Source organism: Eubalaena glacialis, chromosome 4, assembly GCF_028564815.1.
Source record: "Eubalaena glacialis isolate mEubGla1 chromosome 4, mEubGla1.1.hap2.+ XY, whole genome shotgun sequence".
In the NCBI taxonomy this organism is placed as follows: Eukaryota; Metazoa; Chordata; class Mammalia; order Artiodactyla; family Balaenidae; genus Eubalaena; species Eubalaena glacialis.
This window is the reverse complement of record NC_083719.1, coordinates 116,758,263-116,783,398: the sequence shown is the minus strand read 5'-3', so window position 1 is coordinate 116,783,398 and position 25,136 is coordinate 116,758,263. Positions and strand designations below refer to the sequence as shown.

At 39.4% G+C, this 25,136-nt stretch overlaps 2 protein-coding genes across 2 annotated transcripts in view; one reads left to right on the top strand and one right to left on the bottom strand.

Annotated features, from left to right (window-relative positions):
* CTNNA1 (catenin alpha 1) overlaps positions 1–25,136 on the bottom strand; it is a 183,638-nt gene that overhangs the window by 45,940 nt on the left and 112,562 nt on the right. Inside the window, exons 8-9 of the mRNA XM_061189651.1 lie at positions 1,918–1,998; positions 617–769 (exon numbers count right to left, since the gene is read on the bottom strand). Of these exons, the coding sequence (XP_061045634.1) occupies positions 617–769; positions 1,918–1,998 (234 nt within the window). The remainder of the gene's footprint in view (positions 1–616; positions 770–1,917; positions 1,999–25,136) is intronic.
* LRRTM2 (leucine rich repeat transmembrane neuronal 2) lies at positions 14,974–16,906 on the top strand. The gene is made up of 2 exons (XM_061188229.1): positions 14,974–15,003; positions 15,788–16,906. The coding sequence occupies exons 1-2, from the start codon at positions 14,974–14,976 to the stop codon at positions 16,904–16,906; spliced, it is 1,149 nt and encodes a 382-aa protein (XP_061044212.1).

Genomic DNA, 25,136 nt, shown 5'->3' with positions numbered 1-25,136 from the left:
CTTGTGGGACCTTAGTTCCCCAACCAGGGATTGAACCTGCGCCCTCAGCAGTGAAAGCGCAGAGTCTTAACCACTGGACCACCTGGGAATTCCCAATTTCTACAATTTTAAAACAAGATGATGGAGCTGAGTCTGTGTCTCAGGCAAAGGGTTAAGCACTTGACATACATCATCTCTTTGAGATCTCAAAATAATCCCTAGATAGGCATGATTAGTATCTTCATTTTACAGTAAGAAATGGGAATTCAGAAGGGTTCAGTAATTTGCCAGGATGCAAGCCCAGGCAGTATGACTCCTAAGCTCCAGCTTCTAGCCACTACTTTCTACAGTGTCTTCTGAGTTTAAGCATGTCATGATCTATCTTTATTTGCATTAACACTAAGTGGAGATGTTAAGTTTCTAGGATAAAGACTACCTATATTTAATTATGTATGTAATTAATGTAAACTGACCAAAATGGTAGTTTTGGATAGACGTTAATAATCAAAGACTTTCATCTTACACATATTGTACATTAGATGAGCCCCTAAATTTTTCTGCTGATTAAATACTGTGGTTAAAAATCACCACAGTCCACCAAGTTACACATAATTAATAAAACTGCTAATACACTTACCTCAATTAATTTGTTGGCATGTTCACGGAAAACTTGGGCATATTCTTTAACTTCTTTCTCATTTCCATTCTTTGCAGCTTCAATCAATACTAAAAGTGGTACGTTGGTTTCCAGAAATGAATCTGAAACATGGTCCATGACAGCTTTGCGGAGCTAATAATTAAATTGTAAAAATTTGATTTTATTTCTACCAAGAAGCTAGATTGCTTTTTTTCTCTGGCACTTTTAAATCTAATGGAAGCTCATGACAGTTTGGCTGCACTTACATGAGGACCCCTCACACAAACACAATTGTGGAGATAACAGCTTACACTACAGTTACAGCATTTCAGCAACAGAATCTCAGTTTTCAAAATAAAATCCTTTTTTTCTTGGGAATTACAAAACTAAAGCTTGTATCTTAAAGGAATAATAAAAAACTGAACAGAAAACAGCTCTAGATTGAATTGGCACATAGCCTTGAAATATATATATAATTAGCCTAATTGGCTAAATAAAACTGAGAAGGGAGAAAAAAAGCACTTTCTGGTTTACCTGAACAGGGTGAGCACACTATGAACCTTAAAATTGAAAGGTTATCTTTATAAGCATTTGTGATACTACTTTACCAAAAGGAAGATGTATAGATACATTCCATCTTTAATTCTGCTTTATATCAGACATGAACAATAAAATGTTTCTCCACTAAGTCAGGAGATTGTTTGTATTACTATTACAACTTCTTTTTAAGTCTTAATACATTGTTTTACAAATTCAATCCAACTTTTTCTTAAAGACTAAATCTCAATTTAATTCTAAAATGTTAATGGGATTATTTAACATTAAATGAAGAGAAAGACCCTCTGTACTTACTAACTCAGAAAACTGACGGCCCCAAATACCTCTATATTCGCCATATTTGTACTAGAAACACATTTCCATCAAGGATCAAAATCAGAATGGGGCAAGTCAAATAAATAACTTCAATTTCTGTCTCTACTGTTTGTAAGTTAACATCACAAGATCCTTCAGGGTATTTTCACAGATCCCCAAGTCATTTTAAACTGATTTTCTTACCTAAACATCCTTTTCACACTAGAGCTAATTTATTCAGTCCATTCCAGTGGGACTGTATTATTCCAGGTCCCCAAGAGATTTTATTAGCCATTTAGAAGCTTATTAGCAAAAAACAAATAGTCAGTTTTCTATGAAAATTCATCCGTTAACTCAAGAAAGAATATGTGCCCAGTATTTGTTGGGATTTTAACCAAAACAACAAAATTGAGAACTTGGGAAAGCAATCAACACTTCTTCCAGCTTACCTGCCTACGCAAGTCCCTGGTCTTCTTGGTCATTTTATCTATTGCAGAATTGAGTGCATCACTTCTTTCTTTACGTCCAGCCTGGAAAACAAGGAAAGAGATGCACATTGCAGTAATTTACAAGGAAATGTAATGATAGTCAATAACTAAGTTCAGATCAACATGGAAAAATCAATTTTTTTAGCCCCAAGTTGGGACATACAGGCGGTTGGGGAGAGCACCATGTGGCTTTGTTCATAAAAACCTAATTTTACAACTCTTAGGGGCTCCATATTATTTCATGACGGAAATTGAGGGAGTTCTGCCAAAATAAGAGAAGCCAAGAGGTGAGACTTTTGCTTAAAGTTCTGCTTGAAAAATTAAATTTATACTTTAATTCAAGGTTCAGCATACAACTGTTGGTGGGAATGTAAACTGATACAGCCACTATGGAGAACAGTATGGAGGTTCCTTAAAAAACTACAAATAGAACTACCATATGACCCAGCAATCCCACTACTGGGTATATACCCTGAGAAAACCATAATTCAAAAAGAGTCATGTACCACAATGTTCACTGCAGCTCTATTTACAATAGCCAGGACATGGAAGCAACCTAAGTGTCCATCGACAGATGAATGGATAAAGAAGATGTGGCACATATATACAATGGAATATTACTCAGCCATAAAAAGAAACGAAATTGAGTTATTTGTAGTGAGGTGGATGGACCTAGAGTCTGTCCTACAGAGTGAAGTAAGTCAGAAAAACAAATACCGTATGCTAACACATATACATGGAATCTAAAGGAAAAAAAAATGGTTATGAAGAACCTACGGGCAGGACAGGAATAAAGAAGCAGATGTAGAGAATGGACTTGAGGACACGGGGTGGGGGGAAGGGTAAGCTGGGACGAAGTGAGAGAGTGGCATGGACTAATATATATACTACCAAATGTAAAATAGATAGCTAGTGGGAAGCAGCTGCATAGCACAGGGAGACCAGCTTGGTGGCTTTGTGACTACCTAGAGGGGTGGGATAGGGAGGGTGGGAGGGAGACACAAGAGGGAGGAGATACAGGGATATATGTGTATGTATAGCTGATTCACTTTGTTATAAAGCAGAAACTAACACACCATTGTAAAGCAATTATACTCCAATAAAGATGTAAAAAAAAAAAAAAAGGTTCAGCATACAACAATTTCATAAATGAACCAGCTCTCCAAGAACTGCAAGCAAGAACAGGTTATACCTGATTTTGAAGAACTCTGAGATACGAAGAATGTCAAAATGTGAAAGATGGCACCTGGCACTAAAACAATGTGAAACAACAAGTTTTAAAACTAAGATGTACCATGATGGATAGGAGTTAATAACGTATTTTTATATAGCTCAAATAAGAATGCTTTGTCAGATTACTTCAGTTAACAGTATATATTATAATATATACTGTTAACAGTATATATATACAGTATATATTATATTATACAGGCCAAATAAGTATGCTTTGTAAGATTACTTAAAATTCTAGGCTTCCCACTAGCTATCTATTTTACATTTGGTAGTGTATACGTAAAATAGATAGCTAGTGGGAAGCAGCCGCATAGCACAGGGAGATCAGCTCGGTGCTTTGTGACCACCTAGAGGGGTGGGATAGGGAGGGTGGGAGGGAGGGAGATGCAAGAGGGAAGAGATATGGGAACATATGTATATGTATAACTGATTCACTTTGTTATAAAGCAGAAACTAACACACCATTGTAAAGCAATTATACTCCAATAAAGATGTTTAAAAAAAAAAAAATTCTAGGCTAAGCTTAACGCAATTGTATTGCACAGAAAAGAACCTATCAGCCACTCTGAGAGAGGTATGTAAATCAGCATTTGTTCAGAGGTCAGGGGGCTGAGTGGACATTTGCATTGGGGAACATTCTAAGCAGAATCAAAATGGATGGTATTTGAAAGAAAAGGGACAAAGGTAGTTATCCCAGGTAGAGGTAGCTAGCCATGTGCTTAGAAATACCTAGTAAGACATCAGCTAGGTTAAACTACGAAATATATTACAAGTTTTTCCTTACAAAATGCCCAGTCAACAAATGTGGCTCTTTCTGTAAAACATATAGTAATTACAGAAGAGATACAAATGGGCAAAGGAATTTACCCACTGTTCCTCTACCCATGGTCGCCCTCAAGACATTCTGGTATGGATATGCCATCAGTACATAAGTCAGCATAGTAGATAAATAGCCGGGGATGGGGAGATGTGGTTACACGCTTTCTGAGTGCCTTTTAATGTACATTTGTTACTCAATCTCTCTCTTATCCCCCATCTGTTAAATGGAGACAATGACACTTGTCCCTCTGCCTCCACCTCTGGGCTATTAGAAGAAAAGAGAAGGAATATTGATGGATACAGGTTATTTAGCAGAAGACAGAAAGGAGACAAAAAAGGACTTAAAATTAAAAGTTGAAATATAACTGACACATTGATATGGTCCCTATCAAATCTGGTCAGGGTCACATCCCTTACCTTTTCCTCCAACTGTACTGTCAATAAATTTAAGTAATCCACTAATATTAATGGGTTTAAGGGAAAAAAAAAAAGAATCTCAACAAAAACTGAGAAAATATGAGCATTTCTACCTGTAGAAATAAACTGGGATTTATTCATGGCCATCAGTCAGAAGAGAACTTGACAAGTATAATTAGTTACTGACAATCTCTAAGATCAAAATACCAGGATCTAAGGCAAAGGTGGCTAAAACTGAATTTAAAAAAAAAAATCAAACTGACCTCATAATTAATGCTTAAATCAGGAAGGTCTCAGTACATTTCTTAGATACTCAAGCACTCACTTTGAAGTAAACCTAGTAAAAATTTGTCATTGTACCTAGCTACATTTTTGGGGGTGTTTCTAATAGATCATTTACTCCAGAAAACATCTGTTATCTGAAATCCAAAGGTTGGGCTCAATAACCTCATGAGAGCCTAATTCCCTGCAACGTCCTCAATTTGGGTAGAAGGATTTATAATACTTAGAAAGTTATATAAAAGCAAATCCTTAAACTTGACTTTTGAGGGAATTACATTCACACAGCAAAATTCACACAACATGAATCTGTTAATTCTTTGTCAAACTACCTTAAAAATCAATTTGTCTTTCTTGTTACTTTAGGAAATAGAGGCTTATGCCTCATTAATCAGTAGGGAGCAGTTCAGAAGCAGTTACTTACTGAAGTTTTCAGGTTATACTAGACAGACCACTTTTTAAATCAAAGCATCCCTTAAAAAAGAAGAAAAAAAAAAAAAACCAGTCCAAATAGCAAGTTTACGGTTCCAATAATTTAAAATATAATAGGGGTGAGTACACACACTTACAAACGTAATAATGAGCTTGATGAAAGTAGAAGGCTTGCTGATCTATAAAACAAGATCTTACTTCCCTTTGATATTAAGGCTGTTATGATTTTGTATTTCTAGTTTTGGCTAGGCCAAAGTAAATTTGCCCAATGAATCTTTAAAATAAGTGACTCTCGGTTCCCACCTAATTGAGAGACTCTATTCCACTAAGCAGAGAGACCACCTAGACTCACTCAATGTTGATATGTATGCCCCTGCTACACAACGACAAAAGGGCTTTCTAAGAAAAAGATATGGCATGTTTGGGGTTTCAACATAAAGCTTCTCCTCAACTAGTAAATATCAGCTGAATTGAGGAGAGGCAAAGGTTATTAGCTGGGACTGCCTCTAAGCAACACAGTTTTGGCTGAGACAATGGAAGGGCTTTTAAAACCAATCTTTAAGAGAAGCATGAAGAGAAGCCATTCCACCTTCCTCCTGCGTGGACAGACTTCTATCTAATTAGACAATCTTTACTCAGTAAAGACTCTGCATCCACTGGAGTAGGCAGGATTAGCCATAATCCTTCTCTCAGAGGGTTTCTAATCTGAGATAAAATAATTCAGAGCAACCCCTAATTCAGCAAGACCCTGTATTGTGCTGGGCTTGACAGGAGTTCGGAATGACTTAACAGTGGGTCAGAGCAGTAAGTAAAAGTCATACAGGAAATTACATTTAAGTTTGTAATTGATTTTTTTTTTTTAAGTATTAAGAACTAGAATTTCCCGGAGGATTTTACCCATTTTGGTGGTGACCTCTGGAAGAACAAACTTTTTTTTTCCTTCCAGCGAACTATCTCCTGCCTCAGAAAGAGTAAGCATTCTCCTAAAACAAATCCACAGCTCTCAACCACCGATACCTTTGCCACAGATGACACTAGGTCTCAGTTCTGTGGTTGGTGCATACGTCCACCAATTCCTTGCCCATACCCTACCACCTCTCCATTCTCTAACTCCATTCCAACTCTTCCCAGCTGGGAAGGGATGAAATATGTCTCTCGCATTGCTGGTGGCATCTCAAGGCACATTTTAGTCCCTAGACATGATGTGACAAAGGTTCCTACAAAAGACTACTCAACCTGAAAAAGTAACAGCACAAAATAAACACAATGCTTCCAGGGAAAAACACAAAGTGAAAACTTCCACAATACTTCCAGGGGAAAAAGTGCTCTAATTTGAAGGTTCTACATGGTCTCTTCAGGACTCTTCTGCCAGAGGCTTCCTTCTCTTCTAATTTTGCATACTCTCCCTGCTAGAGCCCAGCCATTGCCATTACTTCATTGACCATGGTCACTCTGCTATCTTCCATGCTATGATCCATCCACACACATTTAAATTCTTCAGACATGCCAAGCTCTCTCTCACCTACCTGGAATACTCTACCTGCCCTTCTTCTAACTCCTACCCACCCTTTAGATGAGATATCACACTTCCTTGTAGAAGTTTCCTGTGGCCACCCTCAACCCTAAGTTCCAGTTAGGTGTCCCTCTGGGGTGCTTCCACAGCACCTCATGCTTCCCCTCACAGCCATTCTCAAATCACACCCTGGGATACCTGTTGACATGAAAAAAATGAGAAACCAGTGACTAATTAGAGACGTGTTTAAAAGTCATAGGACTCAGTGTGTCATCTACGTGGCAAGTTATCAGTCTCCTGCTTTCTGGTTATTAGTGAAAATATAAGGCTTTTCAAATAATCTCAAATACTGTCTATCAAATACTTTATTTGTAATCTAGAATAAGGCTGGAGAGAGTAGCAGAGGAGGGTAAAATCCAATTTAAGGACTATTTATTTATTTATTTATTTTTAAAAATCTGTTGATTTTTAAAAATAAATTTATTTCTTTTAATTTATTTTTTGGCTGCATTGGGTCTTCACTGTTGCACGTGGGCTTTCTCTAGTTGCGACGAGAGGGGCTACTCTTCGTTGTGGTGCGCGGGCTTCTCATTGCGGTGGCTTCTCTTGTTGCGGAGCACGGGCTCTAGGCAGCGGGCTCCAGTAGTTGTGGCACACAGGCTTCAGTAGTTGCGGCACATGGGCTCAGTAGTTGTGACTTGTGGGCTCTAGAGCGCAGGCTCAGTAGTTGTGGCGCACGGGCTTAGTTGCTATGCGGCACGTGGGATCTTCCCGGACCAGGGCTCGAACCTGTGTCCCCTGCACTGGCAGGCGGAGTCTTCATCACTGCGCCACCAGGGAAGTCCCCAAAGGGTTCCCCCCACCCGCCCCCCGCCAAGAAGGATTTTTAAATGCTCAGTTAACTGGTAAAATCCGGCTAAGATTTGTGATAAACCAGGAAATGTTTCTGGTTTTTGCACTGATTTAAAAAAAAAAATAATAACTTTCTGAAGGCTCTGATCCTCTTTTCCCTGCTAAAGATAACGGGTTAACAGGGAATCTCTGTTTACTAAAGATACTACAAATTTCATGTTCACCAAATGGTACTGGATCTTTAGCATAATATGGCAAGTGTGTGTTTTAATACTAAGAAAGATTCTCATCAGTTTTGCCATTCATTAAAATTAAGTATATATAGCAAAGACCATAAAACCTTTAAAAAACAAATGACTAACTGGAAGAAATCTTTGTAAAATATTTCACAAACAAAATTAATTTCTTTAATAAGCAAAAAAGCCTTACAAATCCTTAGGAAAGATTTGTAATTGGAAATGACCAATTTTAGGAGTGGGAAGTGGGAATGAGCAAATGAAATACACAGTCTACAGAAAAGAACAAAAATAACAGTATACCTACATCCAAAATGATGCTAAATCTCACTCACAACACATCAAAGAGAACATTTTTCACCCATCAGATTCACAGATATTTTTTAAAGTTTGCTAGCTTCTAATATGGTGTTAAGGTGGGGGGAGGAGGTTAGTGCATACTTACTGACTACTGGGGGAAGTATAAAATGGTTTAAAATTCTTTGGAAGGCAACGTGGCAGTGTCTATCAATTTTAAATATAACAACTCCTATAACCCAGCAATTTACTGTTAGGAACTTACCTTTTATATAAACTTGCCTAAGGATGCAAAGATATTAAAAGAATATTCATTTTACACTGTCTGCAAAAGCCAAAAGCCTCAAAAGAAACTACATGTCCATAAATTACAGTATAGCCATGCAAGGGTAAAGCTGTGAAGCCATTAGGTACATATGCACACTCACAAACACACACAGGAAAAAAACTATGAAGCCATTGGACAGACAGACCCCCACCCCCCTACCCACCCACATGCAAAAAACAGTGGAACAGAATCAGCTCCCATGGGAGCTCAAGCCTTGGCAAGCCCCTTTCCAGGAACACGGGATCAATACCTCAACAGTAGCTCTAATACTGATAGGCTGCTATAAGCCATTCCTAATAAGAAGTGATCTTGTTCTCTTTGGGCTGAATTTTTGTTATTGATTTTCTTTGCATTGATGATATCACATGTTCAAATATTTTGCTTGCCTTAAGCACATGTTGCCATCCCTCTATCCCAGAGCACACTAAGAGGGTTCTAAAGTAATGACATTTCTAAGCTTCAGCAACCAAGATTGCTAGCATCTAGCCAATATACATGCAAATTCATCCTTTTAAATCTAGCCAATTGGGTCAAAGAGACCACTAAAATTAAGAGATTCTTCAAGTAAATATAATTGGGTATCTTAACTCTTAATCCTATCCTATGCAAATGGCTTTGTATAGCCTGTGGCCATATATGTAGGCAGGAGGAAACATAGAAACTCTAAATAGAGTTACTCAAATGTAGAAAGGACAAATCAAAACTTGGCTGTAGGGACTTCCCTGGTGGCGCAGCTGTTAAGAATCTGCCTGCCAATGCTGGGGACGTGGGTTCAAGCCCTGGTCCGGGAAGATCCCACATGCCACAGAGCAATTAAGCCCGTGAGCCACAACTACTGAGCCTGCGTGCTACAACTACTGAGCCTGCACACCACAACTACTGAAGCCCACGCACCTAGAGCCTGTGCTCTGCAACAAGAGAAGCCACCGCAAGGAGAAGCCCACGCACCACAACGAAGAGTAGCCCCTGCTCGCCACAATTAGAGAAAGCCTGTGCGCAGCAACGAAGACCCAACACAGCCAAAAATAAATTTTAAAAAATTAAATCTTTAGGGGCTTCCCTGGTGGCGCAGTGGTTGAGAATCTGCCTGCTAATGCAGGGGACACGGGTTCGAGCCCTGGTCTGGGAAGATCCCACATGCCGCGGAGCAACTGGGCCCGTGAGCCACAACTACTGGGCCTGCATGTCTGGAGCCTGTGCTCCGCAACAAGAGAGGCCACGATAGTGAGAGGCCCGTGCACCGCGACGAAGAGTGGCCCCCACTTGCCGCAACTAGAGGAAGCCCTCGCACAGAAACGAAGACCCAACACAGCCAAAAAATAAATAAATAAATAAAATAAAAAATAAATAAAAAATAATTAAAGGTGCTAATAATTTAAAAAAAAATTATATCTTTAAAAACAAAACGAAAAAAAGCAAACTCGGCTCTACTTCAGAATAAAAAACGAAGCCTGCCATGCACAGAGGACGGGGGAAACATGAACACGATGAAGCCACTGGCAAGCAAGAATAAGAAAAGGGCTTGGCAATATAAATTTCAGTCTACGCATTTATCAAGACCTCAGGATAGTTCTGCTTGGTTTGGGTTGATTTGATATCTACAATAGGTGAAATAAAAGATCTTTGTGGTCTAAATGTACTTCTGCCCAAACTTCTACGGAAAATCTTCCCTTACCTAAGGTGCATCACCCCAAGATTTACTGCTGAATTTTCTAGCCCTGGGCACAGAACACAATGCTAGCACAACGGAATTAGGCTGTCACATGATCCTAGTTCTGCCACCCCACCAATACCAACAATTGCCAAAAAGCACATGCCTCCAAAACCAAACTTTGTAAGTCACAGCATGAAAAGGGACACAGCTCATCATCATTGGTGCAACCATCACTCCTTCCTACTGCTTTCTCGGTCATGTTTAATAAAGATAACAAAAGAACTTAAAAATCACAATTAATGGAGGGCAAGGACGAGGTCAAAAATAGGGATTCTGTAGGCTTAACGTGGACAGTCTACTTCTTAAAGGGTTTTTGAAAGGAAAGATCTAGAATTTTAAATGTTCTCAGATCCTCTGGCTCTACCTGGGATAATCAACTACTCTTTAGCCCATCTCTAACATGACAGATTGGTAAGTCCATCAATCCTTACATATTTCTATCTGCCTCTGTCAGATAAGTTCTGGTTCTTGGGAAGATAACAAATGGTTTAGTGCCAAACCCCAGTAGTTTTTAAAGAGCAAATCAAAAATTTAAAAGAATAGTCAGACTTCCCTGGTGGCGCAGTGGTTAAGAATCCGCCTGCCAATGCAGGGGACACGGGTTCAAGCCCTGGTCCGGGAAGATCCCACATGCCGCAGAGCAACTAAGCCCGTGTGCCACAACTACTGAGTCCACACGCCACAACTACTGAAGCCCACGCGCCTAGAGCCTGTGCTCCGCAACAAGAGAAGCCACCGCAAGGAGAAGCCCGCGCACTGCAACGAAGAGTAGCTCCCGCTCGCCACAACTAGAGAAAGCCCGCGCACAGCAATGAAGACACAACACAGCAAATAAATAAATAAATAAATAAATAAATAAATAAATAGATAGATAGATAGATAGATAGATAGTTTAAAAGAACAGTCAATCTTTGTCTCCAAATACACACGTTTGAAAGCAGTGAACAACTCTAGGATTTATCAGAATCTTCTCCCATCTTTCTTTCCCGCCTCCAAAAACAGGCTAGTAAAACCCACTCACTCTAATACAGGTATTGATATAATATAGGCCCAAGTATGTGGCTACCAACTAAGAACCCTAAAAGGTTCTTAGGAGGGGATATACTCAGACCCACAAATCTTGGATCTCCACCCTAAAAATGTCTATCGCTTTTTGATGATCGTAAGGAGATCTCCAAGGAACGATGACCAAGACTGGAAGCAAAAAGGTTTATTTTAACATACTTCTCCAGAGCACCTCTGTGCTTCCCCACCACACCTCTGGGTGCTGGGGTATTAAAATTTTTGGAGTCGGGCATGATTAGTTAAGAAACATTTGACTCTTTAGCATAAAGCAAAATCCAGCTCCCTCTCTACCACAAATTAGAAGGTTTCATGTATATACCCATACATCTGCTTCTCCAAGTGGGGAAATATTTGTCCCTAATTAGCAATACATATTCAAAGCAAACTATCAAGTAGAGTAATGCAGGTAACTACAACACCTAAGCCCTGCCACATGACTCATTTAATTTGCTTAAAACCATTTACAGAGAGGACAGGCGGGCTAGATTTTACTTGTCCTTTGCCTTGTCACGAACAACTAAAACAGTGAACAGTGAAACAGATGATATGGAGAGTACCTTCCAGAGTTTGTACTGCCACTTTAAGTCAAAGGCATATGTATGCAGAATAAAGCTGTTGTAAAATGAAACCAAGAAAAAGTTTAATTCAGAAAGAACATGGGTTTCTTTTTAGTCCTTTTAGCTAAAGAAAGATAAAGATCAAAAAATGATAAAAAATTCCATCAATAGGAACTATGGTACTTCAACCAATTTTAAGACAAACACCACATCTTCTTTGATTCCACAGTCTAAACCTTTTGAACCCAAAGAGAGGGCAAGTGGGCAAGATGGCTGGTGACCTAGAAGGACTGTGCTCTCTGGGTACTGTGATACGGCAGGCATTAATGCCCACTTCTCCAGATGCATCAAAAAATAATTACTCTTGATTGCACTGGTGCTTTTCTGCGCAATTTTCCTTGCCCACAAATCTGTTATAGCAGTATTGGGATAATGTAATTTAAGGGTTTTCCATTTGTTAGTATATAAGAAGTAGGCCAAGCAGACTACAGAGCAGAAAGGAACCAAGAGTTTAAGGGGAAGGAAATGCTCTTCCCTCTAAATTTTCACATACAACTCATTCCTAATCATGGTTGCTCTAATCCAATTGGTTCTAATGCTTTTCTCCACATGGAACTAAAGTTGTTACTTCAGGGGAGAATTTAATCCAGCTCCTCCTGCCTTGCAAAGGTTTTTTTTTAATCAGAGGGTGGCTGACTTCAATAAGAGCATTTACAGTATCCCAAGGGCTTCTTTTCCTTAAAAAAAAAAAAAAAAAATTAACACCCTTGTCAGACTCCCCTCGTTGGAAGTTTTGGGAGCAAGTTCCTACAGAACGGTCACTCTGAAACCTATGGTCACAGACCCTGTAAGAATCTGATTAAATCTTATCCACAGAAAAATGCACAAGCAACAAAATTCTACAAGCCAACTATGGACCCAGGTTAAGAACTTCTAGCCTATAAGAGAGAAAGACTATGGAAAGGATCAAGGTCAGTTGGGGGAGTGGCATCCTTTTAGTCTAAAACAGGACCTCTCCTTCCCTTCCTTAACCAGCAAGCAGGAATACAGTAGGAGTACTAGTTCCTGAGAAAAAGGGATTCCACTCATGGCTAACTTTGGCTTGGGCACGCTATCTTAGAACTGCACTGCCCACAGAGTCTTTCCTTCAGTCTTCTCCTTTCAGAGGTATCAGACATGCCCCATGGTTGTTAAGACTCTACCAAACCTAAGTGTATTCCTGCTGTCTTCTCTCTCCCTTTACACATCCCAGGCATTTTCCTCAATAAAATTCTTATACTTCTAATCCTACCTTGGGGTCTGCTTCTAGGAGGAGCCAAACTACACACCTGCAGCTGCTGCTGTCTCCACAGAGCCCTGAGGAAGGCACCCTGGAGTCTTCCAGTCCTCACTCTAGCACCACACTCCAACACAGAAACTATACCCCTTGAGACAATAACTTCTTACACATGCCCAGTGTGATAAAGCCCCTGGAAGCGAACAGACTGATGATGTTCTGGTTTCACAGACACAATGGGTAGTTTTCAGATTTCTGCCTTCAGGTCTGAGACAAGACCTACTAAGGATAAGTGCCAATAATATGGGACAAATGGCCTGGAAGGCCAAATCAATAATGTCAGATGTATAAAAGGCCTTACCTTTGTCAGGCCTGAAAATATGACCCTGACTCACAGTAGAAATATCTTTTACATTTATACAGTAGTAAACATGGAGCTGTACAGTCATAACCAAATTCTGAAAAGTGATACTATTCGACAGGGAGAAGATGGTGTTAGGTCAAGTAAAAACAGCCAAAGCAAAAATCCTATTCCAGAAGCAAAAATCCTATTCCAGGGTATGAGTGACCTTTTGTATTCCCTAGAGAGATTTCAACAACAGTTAGTATGAGACTCAAAGTCAGTTCTTAAGTGTGCCAGTAGGCACTATTGAGTGTGCAAATGCTCTATTGTTTGAGGGTCACAATGCCCCAATCCCAGATCAGTAGAGGCTTTTAGCCAAAGAAGTAGGTGAAATTCTGAGGTAAATACAAGGGACCATGTCAGAATCCAGCCATGCTATACCACTTGTCCTAAATCATTTCTGTTCCACTGTTAACACTTAGGGCATGCAATATTAAATGACTGTATCAACCTACCCTTTTCTCCTACTAAGACATCCAAAGATCAAATCAGCATTATTTTTCAATTAGCACTGTGATAAAACACTATTATATAAAATAAGACAGAGGAGAATCTTTTTAATTAGCTTTCTCCTGAAATTCTCAAAGAGCAAAATAACCAAATGCTTTGTTTTCCAACCTTTTTTTTTGCCCTTTATTCTTGGTTTATGATGTTAAACTCTTAATGACAAAGAAGTAAAGCCCACTTAGCTAGTTTACCAACACATTTGAAGCAAATCATAGTCATACTTCTATTTTAACCAATCATGACAGCAAGGTGATTGAGTAGCTTTCCAAACTACCAGAGCAGCAGGCACTTGCAAAGGCTGCTGTTAAATCAGCACTTCATAAATCGTGCAGGCTCCTGCCCATTTAGATGATCTCTCTGTGCAGAATCGGCAGTCTAACATTGGCTCTCCCAAGCATTAAAAAATCATCACTCTGCTAACCCAACTCACTGTTCAGACGGGTCTTCTTGAATGCAGCCTTTATTACAACCTCACTGCTGCTTCCTACTGAAGGAATACCATGTTTTTAAGTCAGGAGTTCTTCTTTCTCGCTTCATTATAATCAGGGGTCTTACAACGACCCCGATACTGTTCAAAGCACACTGCTTTATAACAGTAAAGCTTCTGGAAAACCCAAACAAAAGACACGTCACCCGGTGACGTCAGCCTATATACAGTTCTGTGTGGTCGCAGCACATAAGCAAATCCATTCTTGTGCCGTTTCTCGGAAAAGCTTTTCAGTAAATGCACTCATGCTGCTCCAGGAGCTCTTCTCTGCAACAAGCCGCCCATCTGCCATCAACAAGTTAAGACGGAGAGAACTAATGGCTGCAAAAAGGAGAGGCTGAAGCTTTGATTAACCAGCTGAGCAGTTAGAGGAGGACGAAATTAATAACTTATATTCAAAACTGATTTAGGGGATCAGAGTGGTTACAGAAAATGAAACCAATGCTTTCGAGAGGAATATCCTAAGGAAAAAACAACTCACCCTGGTGGATTCAATTTTACTCGGAAAGCCTGGGACACAGAAAACAGGAAACTGGTCAAAGGCTCCCGCATGTTAGAGCCTTTTACAGACTCACTGCGTTGAGTCTGACAACCGAGACTGAATGCAGCCTCCAATGTGCTCAGAAGAATGGGTAAGTCCATGTATTTATGTGCCTTGTACAGTCAGCAAGGAATCAACGCTTTTAAAATAATAAGCCACTGAATTCACATTTTATGAGGGAGATCACTGTCACATTTTTGGATTTTGAGGTTTAGGTAAAAACATATATTGCTGATGACAGGATGTGTTTTATCTTCTTAATGGTTTAAGTTTTGTTCTAGTCATACTAACAAGGTTAGTGTTTCTGCAGCAAATGAAAAATAAGCTATATGTAGTGAAATCTTTTGCCATAATGTTATGTTGTTGTTGTTGTTGTTGTTTTAATAGCCCATACGCTCTGCTGAAAAATATCCTATCTTCTTGTCTTCCTTAAATTATATTCTGCAGGCTTACATTTCAAGTGGCCATTAGGGGCCCCTATGCTGGCAGCAATATATGCAATGAGTATGGTTTTAAAAATGCTGCCTGCCCTGGGTATGGCATGTCCACCCAAATGCCGCTGTGAGAAGCTGCTCTTCTACTGCGACTCTCAGGGCTTCCACTCAGTGCCAAACACCACAGACAAGGGCTCTCTGGGCCTGTCCCTGAGGCACAATCACATCACAGAGCTCGAAAGGGATCAATTTGCCAGCTTCAGTCAACTTACCTGGCTCCACTTAGACCATAATCAAATATCAACAGTAAAAGAAGATGCTTTTCAAGGACTATATAAACTTAAAGAATTAATCTTAAGTTCCAACAAAATATTTTATTTACCAAACACAACTTTTACCCAACTGATTAACCTGCAAAATTTGGACCTGTCTTTTAATCAGCTGTCATCTCTGCACCCAGAGCTCTTCTATGGCCTCCGGAAGCTACAGACCTTGCATTTACGGTCCAACTCCCTGCGGACTATCCCAGTACGCCTGTTCTGGGACTGTCGTAGTCTGGAGTTTCTGGATTTGAGCACAAACCGTTTGCGAAGTTTGGCTCGCAATGGATTTGCAGGATTAATCAAACTGAGAGAGCTTCACCTAGAGCACAACCAGCTGACGAAGATTAATTTTGCTCATTTCCTACGGCTAAGCAGTCTGCACACGCTCTTCTTACAATGGAACAAAATTAGCAACTTGACATGTGGGATGGAGTGGACCTGGGGCACTTTAGAAAAGCTAGACCTGACTGGAAATGAAATAAAAGCCATCGACCTGACAGTGTTTGAAACGATGCCTAATCTTAAAATACTCCTCATGGATAACAACAAGTTAAACAGCCTTGATTCCAAGATCTTAAACTCCCTGAGATCCCTCACAACCGTTGGCCTCTCTGGCAATCTGTGGGAATGCAGCCCTCGAATATGTGCTTTGGCCTCCTGGCTGGGCAGTTTCCAAGGTCGGTGGGAGCATTCCATCCTATGCCACAGCCCTGACCACACCCAAGGAGAGGATATACTAGATGCAGTCCACGGATTTCAGCTCTGCTGGAATTTATCAACCACTGTCACCGCCATGGCTACAACTTATAAAGATCCAACCACTGAATATACAAAAAGAATAAGCTCATCAAGTTACCATGTGGGAGACAAAGAAATCCCAACTACTGCGGGCATAGCAGTTACTACTGAGGAACACTTTCCCGAACCAGACAATGCCATCTTCACTCAGCGGGTAATTACAGGAACAATGGCTTTATTGTTTTCTTTCTTTTTTATTATTTTTATAGTGTTCATCTCCAGGAAGTGCTGCCCTCCCACTTTAAGAAGAATTAGGCAGTGCTCAATGATTCAGAACCACAGGCAGCTCCGATCCCAAACACGACTCCATATGTCAAACATGTCAGACCAAGGACCATATAATGAATATGAACCCACCCATGAAGGACCCTTCATCATCATTAATGGTTATGGACAGTGCAAGTGTCAGCAGCTGCCATACAAAGAATGTGAAGTATAATATCTACCCATCATCAAAAATCACATCAGATAAGTAACCTATTTTACATAGTAGGGGCTAAATATATATCTAATTTTTACCAATGGTGACATTAAGGCTAATTTTTCCAAACCAAGTGGAGACTTAGGTTTCTGACGTGTTGAAGTATTTTTAATTTTTTTTTAATGAAACCATATTTTAAGTGTTAAATGAAGCGATGCTCACATTAATTTGCACTCTTGTTGGAAAGTCTAAAAATGCTTACTTCAAAATAAGACATCTCATGTATGTAATTATACACTATCGTGGGTAAACGTTTACACTAAGGTCTCCATATGCTATTTTTTTCTACTGAAAACAGTTTGGAAAGAAGCTACTGAGCAGAAAGAGATATGGATCAATACTTGTTTGATCATTGCTCTCTACCCCAAGTACCACAACTGGCTTGCTGCTTAAAAGGAGACTTAGCAAAGTTCTCTTGTATGATAATTTGGTATTTACTCAAACCTACTATTTACTGCCAGCGTGGGGAGTAGAATTTCACATATGCTGAAGACTGGTCAATATTAAACACTCTTCTTCTAGAGTTTTTGCCTGGGTTAACAGATATTATCAAAGTCCATATCATGAAATCAGAACCCTTTATGTAATTCTAATAAGGTGAGGGACTCTTTAATATATTTAAACAATGAATCCAAGTGATTGTGAAAAGGTCTCATTACAATGAAATCAATACTAAATAATTACACTGACTTCGTTTCGTATCTCTAGTTTGACTTATAATGGACACGTTGATTTTTGTGGCATTTAGATACTTACTTTAAACTAGTGTTAAATTATCACTTTACTAATTAGTTTACTAAATCCTATATATACATTTATATGTGAAAAAAGATTTAGAAATTATTTTGGAGAGAAAAGAGATAAACTGAGTCAATTTAGCAATCCTATGACCAGCTGCTCACTCTAGTTTGAAAGCACATACACAAATACACTCTCTCTCCCAGTCTCTCTCTTTCTCCCCCTGTCCTCCACCCCCCACCTCCATCTCTCCCTCAACTGCCATGATCAAAGATGCCTTGACAAAGGGGTTTAAACCTCTTTCTTCTGCCTTTTCCTGATCTTCAAGCCTCAAAGAGCCAAATTAAAAATAACTGGTTAGCAACAGGCATAATACTGATTCTTGTTAGCATATATTTTAAAGGAAGCTTGAAAAAAATCACTTTATAAATATCATATGCTAAATTTTGACCTTTTAATGGATACCTATTCTTACTGTAAGAGCAGGTCCTTCTAAGTGAAGGGAACAACACATATCTGAGGCAAACCTTCTCATGGCAGAACACAATATATGCCTATGCAGCCACACAGTGGTAACTCGAAGGAGGTGAGGGGATGAAAGAGAAAGGCAGCATTTTGAAATATGACTCTTGCTGAAACAGGTTAGCAAAGTTAAAAGGCAGCCAAGCAAATGGGCAACTATACCTGATCTGCATCAAACAGGGCAAGGCCCGGGGACCTGCAGCTGGAAAGGGGAGGGGGGGAGGTTCTCTGGTATTAATATAAATGTTCAGTAATTAAAAAATGATAATGATGACACACTTTTCATGTAGAAAAGAGCCACAAGTACTTTGTTTCTTCCATTATGATTTCTATGGAGAAACTATGACATATTTAGGATTTAGATGCAAGTTACCAATTGACACAGAATTTTTCCATAAATGAGGTTCCATGTATGTAGTAGCAAAAACCATGAAATTAGACTACTGACTTGATTTTAGAAGAATGCGCATTTTTACAACTGACATTTGCTGATGAGAAAAAAGGCATAAATCCTTAGAGAAAACCACTACCATAAAAAAAGTTGTCTTTTACTTAAAATGATATCCTTCATTCAAGGCATATTTCTTCCCAGGATTGAATTGAAACATGTTAAGATTACAGTTTAATCCGTGAGATTTAATACTAAGAGAGGGATGTCTACCTACATTTCAAAGAAAATGTGTCTCAGTAAAAAGCAGACAAGATCACAAATTATGGTAAGAATGTGCTCTCTACAATTTTTAAGGTGGGTAGATTAGTTTGGCAAAGTCTCAGCCCATCTCAGCTGATCCTGAGCAGTGAGCATTTCACCTCTTGTTAAACCACACACTAGGCCTGCCTGGGCAAGGACAGAAGCTGATTTTACAGCATAGAGCACGTCTCACAGCTTCCTTACAGAAGGGCTGGATCAGAAGGCCCATTACAAATGAGAGCTCCACAAGCTAAAATTTACCAACCCATTTATCAGGGTAACCATGGCCATTTGTCAGAGAACAACTTTATCACAATACAACTGTGTCCTAGACACACAAGATTCCACTAGCCCTGGAGGATAGCAGACAAGTAGTTTCCATCATTTCAACCAGAACCCAAAATTAATTGAAACTGTGAGCAGAAGGGTGAGAAATAGCGGCTGGGAGTCCCCACATTAATGCTAAAGATTACAGTTAGTGAAATGGACCGTCAATTGGCAAAATCCTTAATGTATGTAGGAAAGAAAATTGGAAAAGCAAGCCATTTAGTAATTCAGGGGAACAGCACAGCCAAGGCCACCAAGGCATACTTTTCAGTTGAAAATTAACAGATTTTTTTGGCCCTTCATTTTTTGGGCAATGCTCTCTGAGAAAAGTGAATAACAGTGCCAAACAGCATTTTCCTTTTCCATTTAAAGCGCAAACTTCCCTTTTCAATTGCCTATAGAAGGCAGAATTTCTTTTAATTTTGGTCTATTTGTGTTTTGGTATCAGCACAGGTTTGAAGATGAGGCTGTTAGTCATATGTGCTCTCTTTACCAACCGGCTCGGGTGGAAGAGCATCACAACTACACTGCAGACCCTGGTAATATCATGTTAGGCCTTTTGTTTTTTGCTGTCGTTTTATCCTCTTCAACGCCCCCTCTCCCTTTCTTCACTTTCAAGATTAAAGGAAAATAACCACTTAAAAAACAGAAAAATAATTAAATCTCTCTGGAAAAAGCAAGCTAACAAAGGCTATGATACTGTACCCACCTAGTAACCAAGAGCTAGTTTGGAATCATTTATATTCATTTCTGTAGCTTGCCAGGGATTTCAATCACCTTTCTGAAATGAGAGTGAGCTGATAAATTTGCAAATCCATACACAACTCAGAGAATACCCACTGCCAACATCAAATAGCAAAGATACTAATTTTTTAAGCCAAAAATCTGCACTAACACATGTAATTTCTTAATGTGCCTAAGTTAATTTCCGTACCAATTCATTGAATGGAATTGATTGAACTTTCCCACTCCACTAATTATTAAAATCCATCTGCTTATTCTAATGCTAGTCACCAAGAGCTAGACTCTTTCCAATAAAAATGAACCCTATGTAGCACTAGGTCTTAATCCTAAAATTCAAAACAGGCATATCATTTTCTTAAGGCATACTTCCTACGCAACTATGAGGGGGGAGCTATAAATGTCCCGTTCTCTCCAAAGTGTGGATATCAGTATGAAATTTTGAAATATTATTTTTAGAAGATGACTTACATGATCATTTTCCTAATAAAGCAATACAGTGACAGACTGGTCTCAAAAATCTGTTTTGGGACATGCTTTTCATATCTTATTGGTTAAACTGCTTCAACCAGAAAAAGAAGATAAAAGTGATAAGGCCATCCACAGATAATTAAATATTTCTGTTCCTAACCTAGGGCAAACTCGTAGTACTTAAATAATTTAAGGCGAAAAACGAATAGTAAATGACTGTTTAAGCTTTCATACTGCTATTGCAGACATTTGGAAATGTCTGCTACTCCTTCAATTAACCTATTCTTCCTTGGTAATTTTTAAAAAGCCTGATCTATGGAATGTTTGATGAACATTCCTATCAACACTGAAACTGGAAACTGAAAGTACAGTCCAAACCTATTGTGTTCAATCACCCTAAGCCATCTGGGTGGGTGGGGTGGGGGTGGGAGGTGGTCAAGTGGGTTGGGAGGGTGGGAAGAAAATACGATTATACTGGGGCGGGGGGGTAACCAAGTGCAGTGTACAGGGAAGTTTTGTTATTAAAATTGTGTATACTGTAAACAGCCAATGTCTTTCTTTTTTTTCCAAAGCTTTTCCTTGGTAACCTATCAATTTTGACATGTGAAACTTGAAAACTCATTTATGACAGATATAGAAACCTTAAATGAACAGTTGTTTTGTACCATGTTCTCTATAATGCCAAATGTGCCAGTTGGAAAAAGGGCAGCTAATCATCACCTGTCTTCATTCGGAGACAGGCAAAACTAGGCTAGGAAGTAAGACGGGGAGAGGAGGGCTGCCTAAAAAGCCACCATGCCAGTAAACAGCAGTCATGCAGTAAGAAGCTGCTTTGTCACAAGACTTAGCAAGTGGACAAACAGCTGTCTGTGGGGCTCACAGGGCCTAAGGCTGGCCGCCATCCCCCAACCTCCCCTGTGTTCTGCCACAGCCTGGGGAACTTCAAAAAGGTACTCAATTGCCTATACCCAGCAAACAGTAACTTGGCCTCTACCTCAGGGATCTGTTGGGGTAGATCCTAGCAGTACCTTGCACACCACTCCTGGGAGGGAGGTCCACAGGTGCTGACCATGCTGGGGTCTCTAGGATCCCTACATGACCCACTCTATCCCAGACACCAGCTCAGTAAGTATGGATAGGGAAAAGGGAGGGAAGATTTTTAACTAGTCTCCCTTGCTTGGCATAAACATCCTCAGGACAGGATGCTTTGCCTCGGCAGCACTGGGGGCAGAAACTGCCCTGGCCTTGAGAATTGACTGCCACAGGTCGCTGTACTTGCCAGGATGACCTTACTACTTTTCCAGGCCAGGAGCAGTACAACAGGACCAGACAGGTAGGAATAAACACCTAGGGATGAGAGGATCAGAGAGGCTAAGGGAATTCTTACACCAGGAACCTCAGCAGAATTAGGGCAGAGGCAGGAAGCACAATACAGAATTTTACTGTCAAACTAACTCATCCAGTATGCACTAGAGGGCACAGGTGATAGTAGTTTCAAGTTGCACAAAGGAATGAGTTCCTATCCTTTACAGAGTTAAAAGCAGAGCTTATTAACATAATTCTCGTACATTTTAATCTTGAAAATCCCGTGTAAAGCTACATCTGATTTCTTTATCAGTTATTTTAATTAGTTTTGCCTGTATGCCACAGCATTCTCAGGTTCCCACTCAGATTTATAATAGAATTCTTCAAGGTCTGTGTAAAGAGATTCTTTTTTTCTTTCTTTAAATATATCTAACCAGCTGGGTACTCGAGGCTCCCTTAGAGAGACAAAATGTACTACAAATTGTCTTTTACAAAGAAAGAAGGGAAAAAGAGTTGAAAATCACAGCTATTCCCACATCTCCCCTTAGCATGAGTTCCTCCTCACTAGCCAATGTTTTGGGAACACTTCTAAGGGACAGATGCTGAGCCTCCCTGAAACTCTATCTGAAGGAGACGTTGAAGAGCAAGACATCTCCAAAGGCAAGTACAATGAAACAGGCTTTCCTGCAAAGCCCACCAAGTGAATATACCCTCCCTTTAAACACGGAGGCCAAGAGCAAAGCTAGCCCATCCTCCATCTTAGGACCTCCAACATGAAGGAGCACCTGTGAACAACAATCCTGAAGGCAGGGGCCAATGGCTCTACCACCACCCAAAGAGAGAAGGCTCTTCCCTCATTTGGGAACCAGATTTTAAAACTGCAGCCCCAGAGACAATTCCCAAAGCCTTTTCACAACTTCCATGAAGAGACTTCACCAAGAACCACAGCAAAGAGATGTAAAAATGTCATAACTTTACTGAATATCCATTCACAATTGTGCTCAGTGCACAAAAACGCCATCTTTAGGCCCTGGTATTTCTACCAAGTGCGTGCGCGCGCACACACACACAATCTCCAGGTTGCTTTTTCTGGAAAATCATAAGATAAAAACTCTACAGCCATTTATCTGCTTCATTATCATGAGAACCAAAAAAGTTCCTCCTGTGATAAACAAAAACATTTCCTATGGCCTCACTGCCAAATACATAGAGGGTAAGTGCTCAGCACCTAAAGATCTCTGAAAACAATGTATTTATCATTTACATATAGCCTAAAAGTCAAGGAAACTTAGCAAAATACATTCAGATGTACAGAATGATTGAAATAAGGATATAAAAAGATCAAAAGCAGGGATTCTTAATTCTAAGGATCCAGGATATGTTTCATAGGATGCAAGAATCTCTTGAAATTATATTGCAAATACTGTGTTGAGTCTAGCAATTTCACCAGATCCTAAACCATTTTGGTTAACTCACAAAAAAGCCCTAACAGAGCAATGAAACAATTCTAGCATACACTAGTATACACTAATTGGGCCTTGATCTTCCTGGCCAAGGCAAAGAAGAAAATCAACAGCTTTCGTCTGATAAAGGAAGCACATTGGTTTATTTGGGGGGAATGACACAAATGCAAAAGTCTGTGAATTATCTTTAAAATAGAGCCAGCTTTAGGAACAATCAGGAAACATGTCAGACAATATCCCCAAGGAGCTTTTAGAGAACAGGCAGACATGTTTTTCATGTCAACCCTTGAGAAAACTATGGGAAAGGAGGCTACACAAGCATGATGCATGCTTTGTGATATGATCTAACCTTTGTTGTGACCCAAGGCAAGAGCCTATAAAGCCAGCAAGAATGAATATGCACCTACTTGGAAGAACAGTTCATGTTTCCTCCTTATCACATCCCTGGGACCCAAACTAGAGTGTTCCATCACATAAGGGGCACCCAGTAAATTCCTAATCCATTACATTATAAATCTTCTAGGCTAGGAGTACAATTTAAAATTTAAAACTCTTCCACTACATTACGAATGAAGAGAAGCACATTTCATGCATCATCTCTAGTTATGCTGATGATAATCATAAATGTTCTCCTTGGGTAAGAATCTATAAGATGATAACTAATTTCCAAAGAAAGAACACATTTAAAAAGATAAAGCGTTCAATGGTCTGAATAGCTGTCAGAAATTTAACAGTCCCTTTAAAATTTAAAACCCATTCTGTATGCCGTTAGCAAAACCTCCTAGATTTCAACAGGAGCAAATAGAGACCTGTGTTCAGAGACCTGCCCCACACTTGGGCCTGTCACCCTGGACAAGTCCATCAGCCTCACTGTGCCTCGGGTCTCTCACCCTTAAGTTGGAATTAATAGCAGTAACAACCAAAAGGGAATTTAATACATGTAAAGTCCTGAGAAAGTCCTGAACACAGTAAATATTTAACAAATGTTTGCTATTTTTAATAACAATATGTGGAGAACTAGATGAGAGAGATCCATCAAGTAGAGAATATAATCACATTAAAGACATGTTAGGCCCCTGAGTTGCTCCCTGAAACTCTCTACTTTCTAGTATTACTTCTCTCACTAAGTTAATGTATAGTATCTAAAATGAAGATTGACAATTAGTGAGAGCTTTTAATAAGCCAATAGCCTGGATACACTTTTTGTATCTAATATTGATATAGAACTGACCATATTATCTCATAGTCAAGTAATCTGCTTTATATAAATGTACTATTATATTAGTCATGACATTACTTTGGTTTGGCTTTATGAATCAAGGCTAAATTTCAAAAGATTTAGAATCCATAATTCCAAAATTCCTTCTGGGTAAGAGAGTCACTTAAAAATCAACTAATGTCTTTCCTTGTTCAATAAAATTATATAGGACAACACATACTATCCATTATCACAAACAGATTCTGTTTTTCAAAATAAATATAAAATAATCTCATTGATATCTCAGCCTCTGACAATTTTATTTTAGGACAAAATACATAACTGAGAATTAAGGATCACTATTATGTTCGGATTTTTCTGCTTAGGAAAAAATGTACTTCAAGCCTACCACATCTAATTTAGGAAGCAGCCCATCCAACTGTGGCAGATTTGGTTCCTAGGCAGATTTGTCAGAATTATTGAGGGGTCTGAGCAAGGGAAGTATGAGAATTTTAAAAGACAAAGATAACCCGTCAATCCAGGAGGATATGTTTCATGATTGTTGTACAGTGATCCTCCATATTACCAAAATCTCTATTAAATATACAGCTTGTGCAGAATTAACCTGTCTGAATGAAGACACACATTTGGTCATATCAGAACCTACAGATCTTATGGCCCATATTTTTCAACTGAAGAACTTCTTTCTTGACATTGTCTTCCCCAAGATCA